This window comes from Carassius auratus, chromosome 15 (genome assembly GCF_003368295.1).
Source record: "Carassius auratus strain Wakin chromosome 15, ASM336829v1, whole genome shotgun sequence".
NCBI classification, from domain to species: Eukaryota; Metazoa; Chordata; class Actinopteri; order Cypriniformes; family Cyprinidae; genus Carassius; species Carassius auratus.
In genome coordinates, this window is record NC_039257.1 from 13,475,492 (window position 1) to 13,494,623 (window position 19,132).

Here is a 19,132-nt window from a genome sequence, read left to right on the forward strand (position 1 = left end):
CTCACAATGCTGATTTTACTTCTTGCAATTCTGTTCTTTGTTTCTGCTGCAAAATAAAATAGTAAAATGTGCCTTTTTATCTCATAGTTATGACATTTTCCTCTCACAGTTGCTAGTTTTTATCTCACAGTTGCAAGTCACTGTTAGCCTTTTTTTTTTTACCTTACATGTGGCAGAAAACAAGTTTTCACTGAAATGCCTTTACTGAAATGTCACATTACTGAAAAACAATGCAAAAGCCATTTCATGCTGACTGTATGCAGTTTGGTAAAGACAAACAACAGTTAGTGTTTCTAATAGTCACTTGTGAAAAGCAAATTGCCTTAACGCTGCTAATTATTTTTGAATGTGTCACTCTGCTATTCCAACACTGCTATACAGAACATCACATGCTTGGAGTTGGATTTTTTTATTTCTTGATTGCACAACCTCTTTTTTTCTTTTTTTCACAAGAATATTTTACTGAGTGCTTCAAATGAGAAATGCCTTTTTAATAACTCAGGGCATGGCTACATTTTCTTTTGCTGGAGGATGTGGGAAGGGTTTATTGAAAATATTTACTAGAGCTTTAGATCTTCTTACTCTGCGTGATGCATGTTTCTACCTTCCTCGTGCCCTCCTTTACACAGCTGTGTGTCATGTATTACACATGCATTCATATGTGCAAGGAAATCCTTCAGTGTCTCTATCTTCTGATTGTAATAGTTGGGTCAATAAAAAATGAGTTGAGGACAGTCATACATTGCAGTTTCTGAGCCACTTACCAAGGTGCCAGACAAATGAGCAGGTCATAAAAATGGCAGGGTATGAGCGCCGCAGGGCGATAAAGAATTGGCCATAGACCACATCTTATCACCATCCGGTTGAAAGACAAGAGGAAAATTCAACCTCTGAACAAGGGCCAATACATCAGCCACTTTTTCTCTTGTCTATTCTCAGTAGTGCCTTCGTTTCTGGGTCTCCTTTGAGAATTCTGTAGAGCACATTAAAGAGACAGGCGAACTAAAAATGAAACTTCTGTCAACGTACTCATCTTTGTGTTGCTCCAAGCCTGTATGGAATTAGTTTCCCATTAAAATGCAATCCAGAATATTCAGAATTTTGTAAAAACACAACTGAATTTGGGGAAAAATATATATATATATATAATAAAAAATTATATTTTAAATTATTATAAAATTATATTTTAAAGTATATTCAAATAGAAATAGTTATTTTAAATTGTAACATTTGCCAATATTACAGTTTTCCCTGTATCTTTTATCAAATAAATGCAGGACACAAGAGCTTGATGAAACCTAAATTCCACAAGAGCATAATAAAAGATTCGGTCACACTTTATTTTAGGGTCCAATTCTCATTATTAATTAACCATTAACTATGACTTTTGCCTCAATTAACCCCTTATTTGCTGCTTATTAATAGTTTATAAGGTAGTTGTTAAGTTTAGGGTATTGGGTAGGATTATGGATGTCATGCATTATATGTACTTTATTAGCACTAATAAACAGCCAATATGTTAATAATAGACATGCTAATAAGCAAGTAGTTATCAGTGTGAATTGGACCCTATACTAAAGTGTTACCACATAAATGTTGTAGTATTAAAATGGACACAGAGTATAATATTATTGCACAGTCCAAGAGTATGAATAGCTTGAGATGTGTGTAAGTTAAGGGAGTGTTTAATTCCTAAACCCCTCAGACACACTCCAGAGAGAGCAGGGCATGTGTAGGGCAGCTCTTGTTTTCAGACACAATGCTCTTTCAGATGAATGCCCTATGCTAGTGCTGTCATTGATAGCTTTGTCCATTCGTGCCAGTGACCCCACAGCCAGTGAAAAGCCACCTATTCCCTGAGCTTGGTAAACAGTGTTTCCTGGCAAACTGTAGCTGATCTGATGAAACGGAGATATGGACACTGTCCCTCTCACGGTAGTTCCACTGGAGCGTAAGATTTTCACAGCAACCGTGTTGAGTTATTTTTTTTTATCCTGCAAGAGGGAATATATTAAAGAAATCTTTCAGGTTAAATACAACCTTTGTGTTCTCATCAGTGTCTGTGGCACGCTGTTAATTACATTTCTGATGTAAGATTTTGAAAACTATAAGAAATAATTTTAAAGGGTATGAGAGATCAATTCTGCTTTGATCTGTCGAGATTAAAGAATTTATTGTACTGTGAAAATTGTCCAGTTATGGTATTGAAATAGGAATGCAGAATAGATGCTATTATTCCATTCCTAACAACAAAACGCTAATTATAAAAGTAAAATCAGCAGCAGAACTTGTGCTGTGTCTGGCTGTGTAGCAGCTGCTGCTCTGCATGTCCTCCCGAACAAATTAAGTGAACGGTGTGGAGTGGAAGAAGAGTTCCAAGATTTAGCTTGAAGTGTTTTGGATTTTTCAGAGCAGCGGTGGTTTCTCTCATCTAAAGTATAAAAGGCATAATGGGTTGGCAGCCAAGAATTCCATTTAAGTAAGAAATTGCTGTGTATTTATGCTGTAAATGATCTTTTAGACAATATCCAGTGTTAACCCACAGAAAACATATATAATAAAATAATAGTATTTTTATAATAAAATATATAATTGGATCAACTCTTGTCACTCCATTATACTAACCTACAACTACATTCAAATACTTCTATTCAGTAAAGATGCATTAAATGGATCACAAGAAACAGTAAAGCCATTTATAATTTGACAAATATTTATATTCCAAATAAATGCATCAAAAATCTTAAAGAATTGTTCACCCCAAATTTTTAATTTGTTGTTAATTTATTCACCCTCATGTCATCCATGATATTGGTGACTTTCTTCAGCATTTTTGCTGATTTTCACTTTTCAATATTTTGTTGTATGAATATCTGAACACACAGTACATCAAAATAAAGATGTCTTTTAAACAAACCAAAAAATATATGTTTTATTCTAGCTTCAAGCATTGTTTTTTATCAACACTTGAATGTGGGCTTCATAAAAAAAGCAACATTTAGAACAAAAAGCTGAAAAAATCTCATTTTTATCATATGCTACATCTGTATCATATTCAGAAATATTATCAAAGCAAAGATGCAGTAGATGACTAAGGATGTGTTGTCTCATGAATAACAGAAAATTCTGGGGAAAGAGTTAAAGGGATTTTTAGCTGGGGATTGTTGTAATTCAAGTCAATGGATTCCATCACTTTGAGAGTTGAAAAAGCAGGTACAGAATTAATTCCAGTGTCTCATGACGATATATTGAGGTCTTATTAAAGGGTTCAACCACATTAAAGGGTTCAACCACAACCAAATTGCCACTTTTTTTGACTTTCTTCTTTCAGACGAATCCAATTGGAGTTAAATTAAAACCAAGCTTTATATGGTGATGGGTGAGTGTTTTTTTTTTTTTTTTTTTGTTTAACAGTCCAAAAGAAGTCCAAAAAAGCATATCCATCCATAATAAAGGGGGGGGGGGTGAATAAAGGTGTCCTGTAGTGATGTATGTGTGGAGCATGCACCAGTGAGAATAGGCTAGACTGCAAGAACCAACGTTTATTTACAGGAGCAAAGGAAGCAAAGTTTCATTACTTTAGCAAAGGAAAACCAGTCCCTTGGCTTATATCAAAATCCTAATTTTGTACTTCTGATACGTCCTGCGTCATACGTCCTGCTCATATGACAGTTAGCACAAACTAGAGAAAACCGTTTATATCATATTAAAATGGATATTTTTCTTATAAAAATCCATCGATTTGCTAAAAGATGCCTTTATTCACACCTGGAGCCATGTGAGGCACTTTTTTTATTATGGATGTATGGACTTAAAGCTGCAGTAGGGAACTTTTGACGCTCTAGTGGTTAATAAACAGAACTGCTTGCGTCTTGCGGAAGAACATTGTAGCCGGAACTACTTCTCTCTGTTTATGTCTATGAAGAATCACAAAGGTACTGGGTTACTCCACTGCGGTATCCCTGAAGCAATCTAAAATAGTCAGAATATAAACACTTATTATAGGTACACCCTAGTGATTCAAGACAAGCTAAAAACACGTTTGGAAAATGGATTCATGGTGTACTCGCTTATTATGTTCATTTTTCTACATTTTGAACACAAACAAAGTTACGGACCTCAGCTCTGATTGGTTGTTTTTTACCGGGAGCGCATGACTTTCTGCAAATGGCAATAGGACCACTGGGAGGAGCCAGAGGAGCTTGATTTTTTCACAGATTATCTGTCTAATATTCTACTGTCAGGACATAATGACAGGTTTAATAAATATGTAAAAAATATTTTTTTACAAAAGTTCCCTACAGCACCTTTAATTGGACTTCTTTTGGACTGTTGAACAAAAACACACACCCACTGCCATTCTAAAGCTTGGAAGGACAGGACATTTTTTAATATAACTCAGACTGGATTCGTCTGAAAGAAGAAAGTATACACCTAGAATACCTTTGGGGTGAGTAAATCATGGGCTAATTTAAATTTTTGGGTGAACTAACCCTTTAAGTGAAACGGTAGGTCTGTGCAATAAACTGAATGTTACATTATTACCTCTAGTTCCCAGCCTCAGGCAAACGGTTATGGAGCATGATGACGTACGTCTTGTAAATCATGCGTGAACATTCATGCGTGAACGAACATTCGTCCTCTCTGTTGTAAAAAGTGTAGTGATGTCAGTTCACTTGTGATTCACTGTGCATTTCTTTAAATCAATTCTTTAAGCGGCAATTCTTTCAACATTGAACAACTAAGAAATGAGCATCATATCAGCATATTAGAATGATTTCTAAATATTCATGAAGACTGGAGTATTGATGCTGAAAATTCTCATTTACATAACAGCAATAGGTAACATTTAAAAATATATTAAAATAAAAAACAGTTATTTTAAACTGTAATAGTATCCACAATATTATTGTTTAAAAAAAATCTTAATTAAAAAAAAAGTTTCTAGAAAACCTATACTAACATAGTGAATCCCAGTGAAAAAAATAAAAATAATAATTGCAAAAAAATATATATATATGCTATGACCCAATAAGGAAAGTAATGAATTTTGACAAAGGCACTTTCATACCTTTACCCCATGTGTGTTCCAGCCTCCCTCGCTGCACTGCACATAACTTTTCTACATGTAGTTTAGTATTTTATAATTAACACCAATAATTCAGTCCTCATTAACTTTGAACTTGGTTTGAATAAGGTGTCAAGTTCTAGATGTGCTATATGCATATGGATTTTTTTTCTCCATTCATATTGTAATCATCCCAGATTCATTGTGTGCATTTGAGAGATCCTAGCAGACCTGAGGTGTTGGGCACCTGATCTAATCTGAATAATCATCATGTAATGTCAACCATAACCTGAACATTTCATTTACATAAGCAGCTTGTTTATTTGGTTCTGGTACTTTATCAGGCTTGAAAATATGATTCAAGCATTTGTCATTAGCCTAGGGCTTCAGTTTATACTAAGATATTAACTTTAATTAGTAGCAATTAGACGGCGTTGCAGAATAAAAGGCATTGATCATAACTGTTTATCCCGTGCAGGTCTCTGGGGAGGTAGTTAGCCAAATGAAAGCTGCAAGACTAGCACACTCAGCCTGCTGTCATCATAACAACCCTGCAAGGGTTTCGCTTTTTTCTGATGCTCTTGCAAAATGACTCGCGCTGTTCAACTCTTGGCTTTTTTTTGTACAGTACAGAGACACATTGCTGAGCTCAAGTGCACTAACACAGAGCGCAGACCATTTCAAACATTGTTCAATTAGCACCTGTTGCTCTCCATGTGTTTTGTCTGGTGATAATCTCAGTGTGTTGTAACATGTCAACCGGTGTCCTTTCCATCGCATCGTGTTGCTAAGCATGTGCACGCGCAGCCTCCATGTGAAGTGCCGTGGGTCTACAGAGAACTTCAGCTGCTTTCATATGGAAAGTGATTGCACGAAGTGTTTATTTGTGTGGTCTCAGTTTTCTGTGTCACTGTGTACAAAAGCTAAAGGGTAGAAATATGTTCACTTTAGATACAAATATGTACCATTTAGGGATAAATAAGACACAAAGTTGTACCTTTTAGCTTTTGTATCATAGAGTACCGCTTCAGTGACAGTTTTGTACTTTGTTTTTTGAGAGTTCAGAAATGTAGTGGTCCTGTTCTCTGCAAATTGCGAAGGAAGTCATTACTTACAGCATTTTTTTATTTTTTTTATGTTGACATTAATAACACTGAAGTTTTTATTTTTAAAGAACTCATTCTTTTCAAGATGATAATGCACTGCAAAAATAATTTGTCAATCAGTGTTTTATCTTGTTTTCCAGTATAAATATCTAAATGCCTTTGAAACATTGAATAAAATTTATTGAGAAGCAAAATTATTGATAATAAACTAATTACTAACAATTTGTCAAAGGGTTAATAAAAACTAGAGGTCGACTTATAATGGATTTTACTGATAACTATAACTAGGTTACTGATAACTAGTGGCAGAGCATCTGGGTATGCAGGTGCATATTGGCCCCGAGTAGTTTGGGGGCCTGGCAAGCTGGGGGGAAGTTTTAATTGAAACAAGGGAACGAATAGAGCCCTGCATGGGCCTGGCCCTTGTCCAACAACTTATGAGAATTCTCGGCCTGAGTCTGAATGGATCCTCTTTCTTCCCCATTGCACAGCTATTAAAATAGTTCAGTTTTGGTATTTAATGGCAAAGTAGTCATATTTCTTTTAGTTTCTAATTTAGAAATATGTTTGGTACATTTTATGTTTGTTAAATTCAAGTTTTTGTTTTTTAAAGGAATGACCAAGCGGTAGCGGCAGACAGATGAGAATTATGTTTGAACAATTTGGCCTTCTCAAACCAACACTACTTGCCTAAAATAAACGGCAATAAAACACTTCATGCATTTCACAGTATTAATTTGAACATTTAACCTAGATAAATGAGCGCTGTTGGGTGCATATCCAATCGTTGGTGTGTGGAGTGGAAGCTAAAGTGCGCTATGCAGGACATGGAGACACCAGCGTGATCAATTGCACTTTTTTTGTTTTAATACTAGTGGAAATCGCTATGCCAAAATTGTGTTTGCATTCATAGCCTATATGGCAGCATTTTTGTGCAATGTTTAAAAAAAACAAAATAAGATTGTCATAATATTTTAGTAACAAAAAGTAAAAGTCAAAATTACGATAATAAAATTGTTATATTGTGTGAAGTTAGTTTGAAAATTCTGCATTTAAGTCAACTATTCCCCCCAAAAAAGGCTGTTTTTTTTTAACTCCGATTGAGCAATTCATGAGACATTGATTTGTTTGTATTAAATTGTTCATATTTTTTTTCAACATGCATTCAAATATTTGTTTATTTCGTGCTGCAAATATTAAAGAAGAAAATAGTTGATTCATATGCAGCTTGAACTGAGGCGAATTATCTAACTTACTTGCTTACTATGCCACTGTCGATAAATACACCGGCTGATAACCGATTAATCGACCATTAAGGTATGTGAGGATTGAAACAATGACCGAGTTTTTAAAATTCATACTGAATGAAAACTAAAACAGTGCTGAAATTAATAATAATAATAATAATAATAATAATAATAATAATAACAATAAAACAATATAAAAAACTGTACTGAAAGTAAATCAACAAAATAAAAAATAAAAACTGTACTGTACCATACTTTTAAAATGGAATAAAAATATTTCAACAAATAACATTAGCCAGGATGTCTCAGACATCCAGTTAAATTATCCAGGAGTTATACATTACCTTATACGGTAGGAAAGAAATATAATCGCTGATAGTAAGGTGTAAGTAAAATGTGCATATGTATTTGTCTAGCTGTCTGGTTTCAGTTCCACATCCCAAATGGCATATTGCCAAAGTACATATGTTTGAGAGAAAAAAAAGGACTTTTGTTCCAGCAATTGACCGTCGATACCGATTAATCGGCATAACTTATTAACCATTGACCTCTACTAAAAACAGTTTTGCTTTTCAAGCAAATTCAGATTTTTTTGTTCTTCTTCTTCTTATTGATTTATTTTTGCCCTGTGGTTTTCATTTATTTTTCTATTTACATTTTTTTTATTTGAATTTTTACATTTATTACTTTTGTTTTATATTTTTCTGAGCCTTAAAAGGTGTATGTGTAAGCAGAATTTAATTAACCAGAATAAACGATTAGCTTATTCAGATTTGTTTAACTGAGTGAGTAATGCTAAAAAATAAAAGAGAAAAAACCCCAGAACATTTAATCTGCTTCATAGTATGATATTTTTGTTTGTTTTTGCAATATACCTCACTTAGTAATATTTCAAATTTAGCTCATATGCTTAATCATTAAAAAATGCATATACCTCACTTTGTAATATTTGATTCTTAGCCCATATGCTTATTCATTAAACAAATGTATTTAATGTGCAGTGCTTTTATTCTCAATAACAGAGGACTCCTTCTAAAGGGCTGCTTTGCCTCTTTATGTTGTTTTGTCTGTGTTCTTTGCAGGCCTCTTGGACTCGACCTGAACAGCACAAGGTAGAGATTCTGTATACATGTCTCCATAAACTGAATCATGAAGATAGCCATCAACTCCATAAACCTCTTTCCCATCAGATCAGCTCTCTGAAATCTCATCAGATCCGTCAACTGTATTACAATGAAAGCTTTATGCTTCATCTGAGAGTGGAATGTAGTTGTAGTTTTCAACTTCTATTCAGTGCATGACCTCTTTTCCATTCTGTATCTAATCAGTTAAGTCATTACGACATCATTACGTTTCATTATGACATCATAAGACTGCATTCTTGAAGGAATCATATTTTGAAAAAAAAACTTTTTGTGATTTAATGATCTTTTCTCTTAAATAACCAATTTTGCACAAAATGCTTTTGTTGTTGTTCACGCAGAGACGTTTCTTTGAGACCTTTCCCACCCTGACAAAAATAGACATTTGAGGAAGCCACCTCCATCCAAGCTTTGCAGAAGACTGGCGTGCATTATTAAAAAGACCTTTCCGCTGAAAACTATGGCTCTAAAACTTTAATGATATGGATGGCGTTCTCACGTTGCAAATGAACAAATAGAGCCTTATCAGAGAAGAATGGGAGAGAAAGTCTGTTGAATGTGCTTATTGAAATGTATAGCTGTTTGTCATAGAGGTTCAGTGTTACAGACCGCACTCTGACCCCAGTACCGCATAGTAACCAGATTCCAGTGACGAGAGCACGTCCCATGGCACGGGGGGTCACGGTCTGGCCGTTTGAGCACAGCAGAACAGGGAACACTGTGGGAAAGAGGGCCGGAAATGGGCTGGACGGGGCTCAGTGCTCTCATTAGGAGGTTATTCAATTAGCCCAGTCAGCTCTGCTGGGTGGCTGTTGGGTGGTTTTTGGATGAATAGGCTCAGCATTATGTAAGTGTGACTCAGTCCTGGGACAACACCGGCATAATTATTGTCTCTGAAACGACGCTTCTGCCGAGTTCATTCATAGCAACATTTGCGCGAGGGGTAGCGGCTGACCAGAAACATAGAGAGAGGAGTTTTTTCAGTTCCAAGTGGAGCGGGGAATACTAATGTTGTGCTTGATGAAGTCTTCGCAACTTCAATGCATTTCCTGTCCTCATTACCGTCCTGTCTGAGATTGTGAGTGTGTGAGAGAGAAAGCGAGTTCATTCCATCCATTCTTAGATCTGTTAAGCCCAAGTGTTCAGTGTAAAGCACTGCAAATAGTCTTTGTCTCTGCTGAACGATATTTGAATAGCTGTTACAAATCACTTCGTTTTTCTTTCCTTTTATACATTTTTGTTTCACTACGTGCTAGATCTCTTACTGCTTTTTAGTACAACATGATCGCAATGCGGAACACCAAGGGTGATTAAGTCATTATTTTGGACTAAACGCAACTTTATATATCATAAATATATGTTATAAAAATTATTATTATTATATTACAAATTAATGGTGATAATTATATGTAACATAATAGTCAGAAGTGTTGCAGATTTACTTATAGTATATCATTACAATATTGTGTTACTCTATTAAAAAGTAACTAATCACATTGCTTAGTTTTTTTATGGAAAAATTGCATTACATTACTTTTGCGTTACTTGTTGTTAGCTGGGCTTGCTTATTTGCTTTTTAATAAAAAATAAATTTAAGTTGGCAACTGTAAAGGCCATTTCACACCTCACTCTCAATTTGTCTCAAAACAGGGCAGTAATGCGTACATTACATTAAAGCTGATTATGTAACTAGCATTGCTTGCAATAATAAATTGTAAGAATTTTCTTTATTACTTTATTTTGAAAACGTTTTCTGTTTCATAATAAATGCTGGTATTATTTATTTAATCCAAAACAAAAATACTGAGCAGCACAACATTTTAACAGTTATAATAATAAGAAATGTTTCTTGAAATAGTAATAACAAATGCATTAGATTTTAAAACCGTGAAGTGCAACTTAGTGGTTTTAAATTGTAAAAAACATTTTACAATAGTTCAGTTTTTTTTTTTTTTTTTTTTTACCAAATGCAGCCTTGGTGAGCATTAAAGATGTCTTTTCAAGCATTAGAAAAGCATTAAATATATATAATCCATATTCGGTGGTTTTTCACAGTAACATATATAAACATCCTTACATTTTTTAAATCTTAAATTTATGGATAAAGCAAAATAATGTTCTTTTGTTTCATTTACTCTAATCAACCCGTGGGTCGGTTAAGACTCCTTCACAAGCTGCATCCTCCCCGCGGGCCGTGTGTTTGACACCCCTGCTATATGCAAATTGCACAGTCACTGTGTAGACGTTGGTTATAGATGCCACTAATCTTCATAAGAACCACAAGGTTAAGTAGAACAGCAAGCTAAACTAAAATGCAAGCGTGGCATATTAAGATCTATGCTTGTCTTTAATTTGAGCACTGGGACGTTGTAAAATGGTCCAAGCCAGCTGAGATCGTGTGACGTAGCTTTTGATGAAGTAACAGTGGTGTAGAAGTGGCTTCCCCTACCTTATGTTCTGCATTATTGATGTTCCCCCTCACATCTTCGCTCCAAAGACTCAGCATGTAAAAAGACTCTTATTTATATCTGCTGTTCAGCAAACACATTTTTACCAGGTTTACTTCTCTGATACAGCCAGTCCTGTTTCAGTCCTCACATAATTAAATATGGCTATATTTTTCAAAAGCCCTTTTTCTCTGAAAGTCGAGAAATTTATATATATATATATTTTCAATGAAGTGGAGTTATTTGCAAACTACGTAATATGTTTAGGAAGATAATGGCAAACTTGTTTATTAATTTTAAGGAATCGTTAACCCATAGTTATCATTCTGTCATCATTTATTCATCTTGATGTGTTTTCCAAAATCTAGAGTTGCTCTTGACCACAAAATTCAAATATATTGTGACAAGAAGCTCCAAAAAGGATAAAAATAAAGCATCAAAGCACTATAAAAGTAACAAAAAAAAATAGTTCATATGTCTTTTGTGTTATTTTTATAGTCTATTAAAGCCGTACAACCACTTTTATGCTGCTTTTTGGCGTTTTGACAGTCTGTGGTGCTAGAAGAAAGAAAGCCTTATGCGTTTAAAACAACATGAGGGTGGGCAACCGATGACAGAATATTCATCAGTGGGAAGCTGTTGGTTTAATGGCTGAAGGAAGTCAAAAGCATTGATTTTTTTTTTTTTTTCTTCTTCAGTGAATTTTCCCCTCTTGTCTCTGTCTTCAGGGTCCTGATGGTAAGGTGTTGGTCCGCAGTGACGCCCGTGTGTCTTCTCTCACCCTGAAGTACGCTCAGTACACCGACGCCGGCGAGTATCTCTGCACCGCCCGCAATGCCATCGGAGAGACGACGCAGCCCGTGAATCTGGAAGTGCTCTGTGAGTCTATAGTATCTGGAGCCTCATTAGCTTTTATCAGTCACGCGTACTGTTGCATACCACATTGATATGCTTCAGAGGCATATGTTTAATTCACAGCAGCACTGCTGCTCGGCTGCAGTCCAGAGAGCATATGGCAGCTCTGTAGAGGTTGCTAGTTAATGTATCAAAACTACAGTCACCCCTCAACATTACCACCCCCTTCCCCCACCACAGGACACCAATAATATGAAAAAGCCTCCCAATGGATTTCAATACCACTGTGTCCTAACCAAGTGCCACGTGACAACGTTTTTGTCCACACTGAGTGCAAAAATGCTGCATGAGTCAGTTACTGTATTACCACTTTTAATACCACAGAAACACATGTGAAATTATGAATTAAATTTCTGTTAGGGTGCAGTTATATTAAAATCTTTGCTGAACTGGTTTGTTATGGCCAGTAACTGATAGTAATAACTAATGGCTAATATTAATTGGACTAATAATTATAATAAAAAAGTACATCACACACCTGAATCAATCATATTAATCATAGCTACGTAAGATGAAATTGCAATATTAACTAAAAAAATATGTTTCCCACACATTACTTAAATATTTAATGGGCAACTCCAGTCAACCAACATATTTCCCCCTTATAATAAATTATAATTATTATTATTTTTAAAGATTAACTTTAAGGGTTAGATGATGGCAAATGTGTTCAAAATGTAAGAACAGAAGAAATAAGCATGCACAATTAATTATCCAGTACTGGATCATATATACTATATCCTATATGGAGAATAATACTGATAATAAATGATGAAAAAAAATATAATTAAATAAACACTTTTGCTTAAGAAATGTTAATATGGTTGTTTATACATTTCATACATTTTCAATACTTTTTATTTAGTGTAATATATGTATCTGTTTTTATTTGACTTAATATGTGTAAACTCTTCATCCATTTAAATTTCATTTTGAAGGTGAAATTTATTAATTGACAGCAGACAAGCTTAATGGATTCAGTTACCAGCATTTGATTGGTCAACAGTTGCCATGGAGCTGAATGTTAGACCAATGAGATTTTACAGTGGGTGGGATTACCCAGCATGATTTGTCCAATTAAAAACCTTGTCACTGACAAAATGTCTTGTAGCTAAGCAAGGCTGATTAGGAAAATATTGGATAAGATTTGCACAGAAGAGACCAAATTTATTGTTTGTTGTTTTGTTGCATCATGCCTGGTCGAACAATAAATTAGAGCTTAATTTCTATCATCTTACGCGGGCTCGGTCCGGGCTCGGGCTTGCGCTCCGGTTTGCGAGGTAAACGAGCGGTCATGTGATGTGTTTCGATTAGCGCGAGAAAGATGCGAAAATGAATGCTGAGCAGGTGTAACGGAGGCTTGCCTCTGGTGATTACGTTTTGGTTGCACCAGCAACTAAAGCAAACTCTGAGGTGTGGAAAAGTTTTGACCGGGTTTATAATGAGAATAATGAGTGAATAATGACGCACCATTAGTGAGCGCAGGAACGCGCTGAAGACATCTACAGTGGATTCAATCATTTTCCTCCACAAAAACATGTAGACCTAGCCTAATCTCTGTGAGTAAAGGTTTTTCAAATGATAACTAAATATTCATTGAGTCTTAAATGCATAAGGTTGACAGAGTATTTACGTTAATGTTGGCATTATTCTTTTATTAAATAAAGCAAATCCGGCGGAGACTTTATCTTAATTTCGTTATTGCCAAATACCCATCTTAATTTAGAATTTATCTTATTTTTTTTTTTATTTTTATTTTTTTTAATGACTCGTTTTTATTGGTGCGTTGGTCTATTTATAGGTTAAATGAGCCTATGTCTAGAATGCTGAGATGTTACGATGTGACACAGGACTTATTTTATTTCTTTATTCCAACTTCCAAGTGGTCTAGTCTACGTTAGTTATGAGTAAATTATGTTAAAACATGAATAAATTACTCATTGTTGACAAAAGGCAAAAGAGCTGTGTGCGTGCGCACATTTGAATAATGTCGGGCTGTAAACGGGTTCGGGCTTTAAAAAAAGCTGTCAATCAAAATGTACTTGTCAGGCTCGGGTCGAAACCTGTCGGGCTCGGGTCCTGTCTACAGCTCTACAATAAATGCCATATTTGATGAATGAAAATGAGGCAGTTAATGCTAGAAGTCTGGTCTCTTCATTGCATAAATGCCATGCGTATTTATAATAGTGAACAAACTCCTAATCTTGTTTATGTTTGTCTCAAATGAAATATCCAATAGCATTTAATCTAAGCACTAAATTCTGCTAACAAAGACAAAATTCACACTAAAATGTACCAATTTACTTTTGTTTCTTCGATTCTTATAATGCTGTACCATCAAAAATGGAGCACTCTCTTCCCTCAATGTTTTAATTGCAATCGATAGCAAGCGAAGCATCACCGCCCATTTTTGCTCTCGTGGTGCTCCCTCCACTGCGCCTGTTTGTATTTGTTTTCACATTAGCGCCGGCGTATGCTGTGAAAATACCAGCCTCCCACTTTGCATGTTTAGTGCATTTGTACCAGTCGTGTATTGTTGTGATGGGACTAATGACATCTGAAGCTCTGATGAATGTGAGAACAGTATCTCAGCGGGCCTGGAGCTATTCGCACGCAGTCTGCGAGGGAACGCGGGCCCGATCGCGTACATCACATGAGCGTCGTGCATAAAGTCTCCCCCCAGCATGCTATTCAGGGACGCTGCTCGGAGGAGGGGCCTTTTGAAGCCGGTGAAGCGTGATTGGCTTTTATGCATGTGTTCAACATCACACAGCGCTGTGATTTCAGCACTCTGTGTTTAAGCCCTGGACATTTTGATCTTTAACCAGCTTATCTTTAGAATAAAGGTATCAAGGGTAATGAGAGGGGAGGCTTTGTTCTCCCTTAGCGGATGTAGATGGGTGGTAGGTAGATGAAGGGTCAGCCCTAGCAGCAGGTGTGTTTATTTTCGTGTCTATATGCTTTGCCTTTCATCACAGATGCCCCGAAAATCCTGGGTTCTGTAACGGTGTACACGTGGGAGGGCAACCCGGCCAACATCAGCTGTGAAGTGATGGCTCACCCCAGCGATGTGTCTATTACGTGGCAGCGAGACGGCTTCCAGCTGCCTAATGCTAACACCTCCAATATCAAGATCTACAACATGCCTTCCGCCAGCTACCTGGAGGTACGGCCCACGCAGACGCCTTCCTGAGAGCATAAACATTCACATAAACCCAGATGGATAACTCTTATAAAACTTGACAAAGAATATGTGCTACTTCACCCCTAAATCAAGAGAAAGAAGTGTGTGTTTTATGTATTGTGTTACATGATGCATCAATCCATACATTAGCCAAACCCTAGATCTTGGATAAATTCAGTAGGTCCAACCAATATAATGTTTCTTTCTCTTACAGCGAAAACCCTAATGCTATTTGTTAATGCTAGTTAGTTTTTGAAGGTAGGGAAGCAGTCACACATTTCATGTGAAAGAAATCGAAGTCAATGCATGCAAGAACAATTTGTTCACTTGAAAGGTTTGTTCAGAAATAACCACAATCCAAATGGATTTGAAAACAAGCTGCATTTTCTGTAGTATACATATTTTACCTACCTGATTTATTTAGATTTTGGGGTGAAATGTGACCTGGATCTGTTTTCGTAAGCTTTTGCCAGAAAAAAGGGATAGTGTTGCTGTAGGGCATTACTGCAGCCTATGCATCTTATCAATATTTTAGCACAGGGCGAACGCTGTCAGATGTAAATACACATCTAATGGAACGGCAGTGATAAAATGCATGTTTGAAAGAGAAATGCTGAGATCGAGACTAAAGGTTAATGCATTCGCTTGATCTGTCCCAGGTCAATCCAGAGTCTCAGAGCGACTTTGGCAACTACAACTGTTCTGCCTCCAATGAGATCGGGACCGAATCCAAAGAGTTCATCGTGATCCCAGCTGGTCTGTTTCTCTGTATTGATCTCAAAACAAACACAATATACTCTTTTATGGCAGTAGAAAATCGCATTGACATTGAGTGTTTGGGTGCTTTTTTGCTTTTGAGGTACTGTATTTTTAAATTACCTGCCATTGTAGACTTTGTTCAATAAAGTGCAATGCAATAGCTGCAATTTTCCTCTTGTAAACGTGGTGCAGAAGCGCAACACTGTACAATCAGGCCGTATAATCGGGCATAAGCTGTTAAAGTGCAGTTGTCCCACTGCGTATTGTGAAGTGTCTCCCCTGTGGTGCAGATGTGCCCTCGGCGCCGTCCATCACTCAAGTGCAGCCGTACTCCAGCACGGCTCAGGTGCTTTTCGAGGAGCCCGAGTCCACTGGAGGAGTTCCTGTGCTCAAGTACCGAGCCGAGTGGAGAGCGGTGGGCCGAGGGAAATGGGTGCAGCGAGTCTATGAGGTGAAAGACGGTGAGTCTGTCACGTGAAATGAGGAAAACCAGCCATATTATGTCTATTATCAACACTACTGCATGGCTTGTAAACTTTAATAATGGACTTATTAAAATGATACTGTATCATGGAATCATATATATATATATATATATATATATATATATATATATATACACGCATGACCATTCTACATCCATAATACTACCCAATACCTACATTTAACAAATACCTTACTATTAATGATTGTAAAAATTATTGTATTGATGTCACATCTGTGGTCACATTTAACATGCACTTCAAAAGTTTCAGGTCAGTGAGATTTTATATCAGATTATGATATATGATATATAGATTTTATATATAATATTGTGATATATTATTACAGTTTTAAGTAACTATTTTGTTTTTAATGTATTGTAAAATGCAATTTATTCCTGTAATCTCAAAGCTAAATTTCAATCAGCCAATACTTCAATAAAACTAAATGGTCTGTTTTGGGGTGTCAGAAACTTATAACTAGATGGAAAAGAAAAAAATAAATCAATTTGCAACAAAAATGTACAGTTTTTAATATGCAATTATTTTTATGAGCTGCTTGATAAATTTCAATTAGGCGTTGCATGTAATGAAACGCACGCAGAAAATAAACAATTGATTAAAAAAATGGCTTTACATACAATTTAATAGAAATTTGTTCTGGTTATGTATCATAAATGGTCCTGTAAGTAATAAAATGGGCATAATGAAAATGCTTTCATCTTTTACTCACCCTGTCATTCAAAACCTGTGTAACTTTTATTCTACACACAGAAGAAGATATTTTTGAGAAATGTCACAGTGTTTATTACAGTGGATGTCAATGGTAACCAAAACTATTAGGTTAACAACGTTTTTCAGGATATCTTCTTTTCTGCAGAAGTAGGAACCACATAAGGGTGAATAAAGGATAACAGACTTCTTGTTATTGGGTGAAAAATCCCTTTAAGTAATATTTTAGCCATGTTTTTAGCTACTTTATGCTTGTAGCTTTAAATGTCAAATGTATTTCCTCATGTTCAGTGGCAAGGTTTTGTGTTGCCCATTTAACATGCATGCTGTTGTTTATGAATTAATGAATGAGTTTTTGATTAAATCGGCTTCTCACTGCTTCCCAGCAGGACTGAGTTCAGTCACAGTCTCCGGCCTAAAACCCGAAACCGATTACGAAGTCAAGATGTCTGCCATCAACGGCAAGGGTGAAGGTGACAGCAGCCAGTCAGTGGTCTTCAAAACCGAGCATATCCGTGAGTATCACGTTTCTCTCTCAGGGGCACATGGTTCCATCAACAGCAGCGCAGCGTGGCGTGACGGCCCACACACCTCTTCACCAGCGAGTGTGAAGTCTTTGGCTGACGCAAACGCTAAAATATACAATTTGTGCTCATGGTGCTAAAGAATAGGATGTAATGACTTAAGTAGTTTGAATATTAACATATTTTCAGTCCCTTGACCAGTTTTCTAATTTTACTGAATTACAAATCTGGCATTGCATAATGACATTATATAAGGTTAAGTGTGTATTTGTTATCAATTAATGCATATTTAATGCTGTATCAGGGTTAAAAAAGTTGCTTGAGATAAAATAAACGTTAACTAAAATCAAATACAATTTTAACATCTTAAATTAAGATGATTTCAGCATTTAGATAATTCAGGAAAATATAAGTAAATAAAGAAAATGTATATAAACGCACATAAGAACAAATAAAAAATGCTAAAAATGTAACTTTAAAATGAAAACTAAAGATATAAAAATGTAAAATAATAAAAACTATAATTTTACACAATAGATAATAAAATATTCAGACTGATAGATTGATTAGTTGAAGTGAAATTTTGGTCTAAAGATAATCTGACTGCAACTCTGTCAGGCTTTGCATGGCTCTTTTTGAGCAGTGGCTTCTTTTGTGCCTCCCTCCTGTTCAGGCCAGTATTATGTAGAGCTCTTGATATGGTTGACTGGCTCACCTTTTCTCTGTTCTCTGCTGAACTGAACTGAACTCTTGTCGCTCCTTCAGAGTAATTGTTAGCCTGTCTGCGGTGTCTCTCAGAGTTTTGAAGGACCACCTTTTTTTAGGCGACACCAGGGTGGTTTGATGTAGTTGCCAATTTTTGACAACCTATAAACAGTTCCCACTTGGCTATCCAGTGTTTTGCACCTTTTTTGCACTCATGCAGGTTATGTATTATTCATCACGAAGAGAAACCTGGTGGTTATTTTAATCATTCATAGGTAGAAGCCTATGAATGTTCTATAAAGGTAAGATAAAAACCGCCACAGCAAATTTGTATTATTTATTTTTTTACAAGAATATAAAATTGGTACATTTTGACTTTCAGTACATAGAAAAAGATCACAAAAGACTGAATATTAATGTTTTATTTGTAATTCAGTGCAATGAGAACACTGGTCTTGAGGCATTTGCAAATTACGGCGTGTGAATAATATATGCTTAGCAGGTTTATTGCTGCTAAGCACATTCATATATACTCTGATCACATAAATGATTTCTCATATCAATAATTGATTCATCTACGAGAAATCCGACTGGTAAGAACAGAACATCTTGTTCTCACGCAGGACAAAATTCTGCAAACATTGCACAAAACATCAATAAAAATCAATCATAGCGTTGCACACTACAAGAATATATTCCTGTGATTTGTGTTGATATTCGCATCACGTATAAACACCACACACACCTACCCTCTTACTCCCCCTGTTGGTTATTTGTGTGATGTTTTGGACTTCCAGAGATGTTATTATCACATAATACAC

General features: G+C 35.8%; 1 protein-coding gene across 15 annotated transcripts in view; it reads left to right on the forward strand.

Annotated features, from left to right (window-relative positions):
* ncam1b (neural cell adhesion molecule 1b) overlaps positions 1-19,132 on the forward strand; it is a 95,747-nt gene that overhangs the window by 54,456 nt on the left and 22,159 nt on the right. For 7 of the 15 annotated variants that reach the window (XM_026282524.1, XM_026282526.1, XM_026282529.1 and 4 more), the window contains 6 exons: positions 8,504-8,533; positions 11,739-11,889; positions 14,904-15,091; positions 15,769-15,865; positions 16,159-16,329; positions 17,469-17,597. In XM_026282524.1, the coding sequence (XP_026138309.1) occupies positions 8,504-8,533; positions 11,739-11,889; positions 14,904-15,091; positions 15,769-15,865; positions 16,159-16,329; positions 17,469-17,597 (766 nt within the window). The remainder of the gene's footprint in view (positions 1-8,503; positions 8,534-11,738; positions 11,890-14,903; positions 15,092-15,768; positions 15,866-16,158; positions 16,330-17,468; positions 17,598-19,132) is intronic. The other 8 variants (XM_026282525.1, XM_026282528.1, XM_026282532.1 and 5 more) reach the window with 3 other exon arrangements.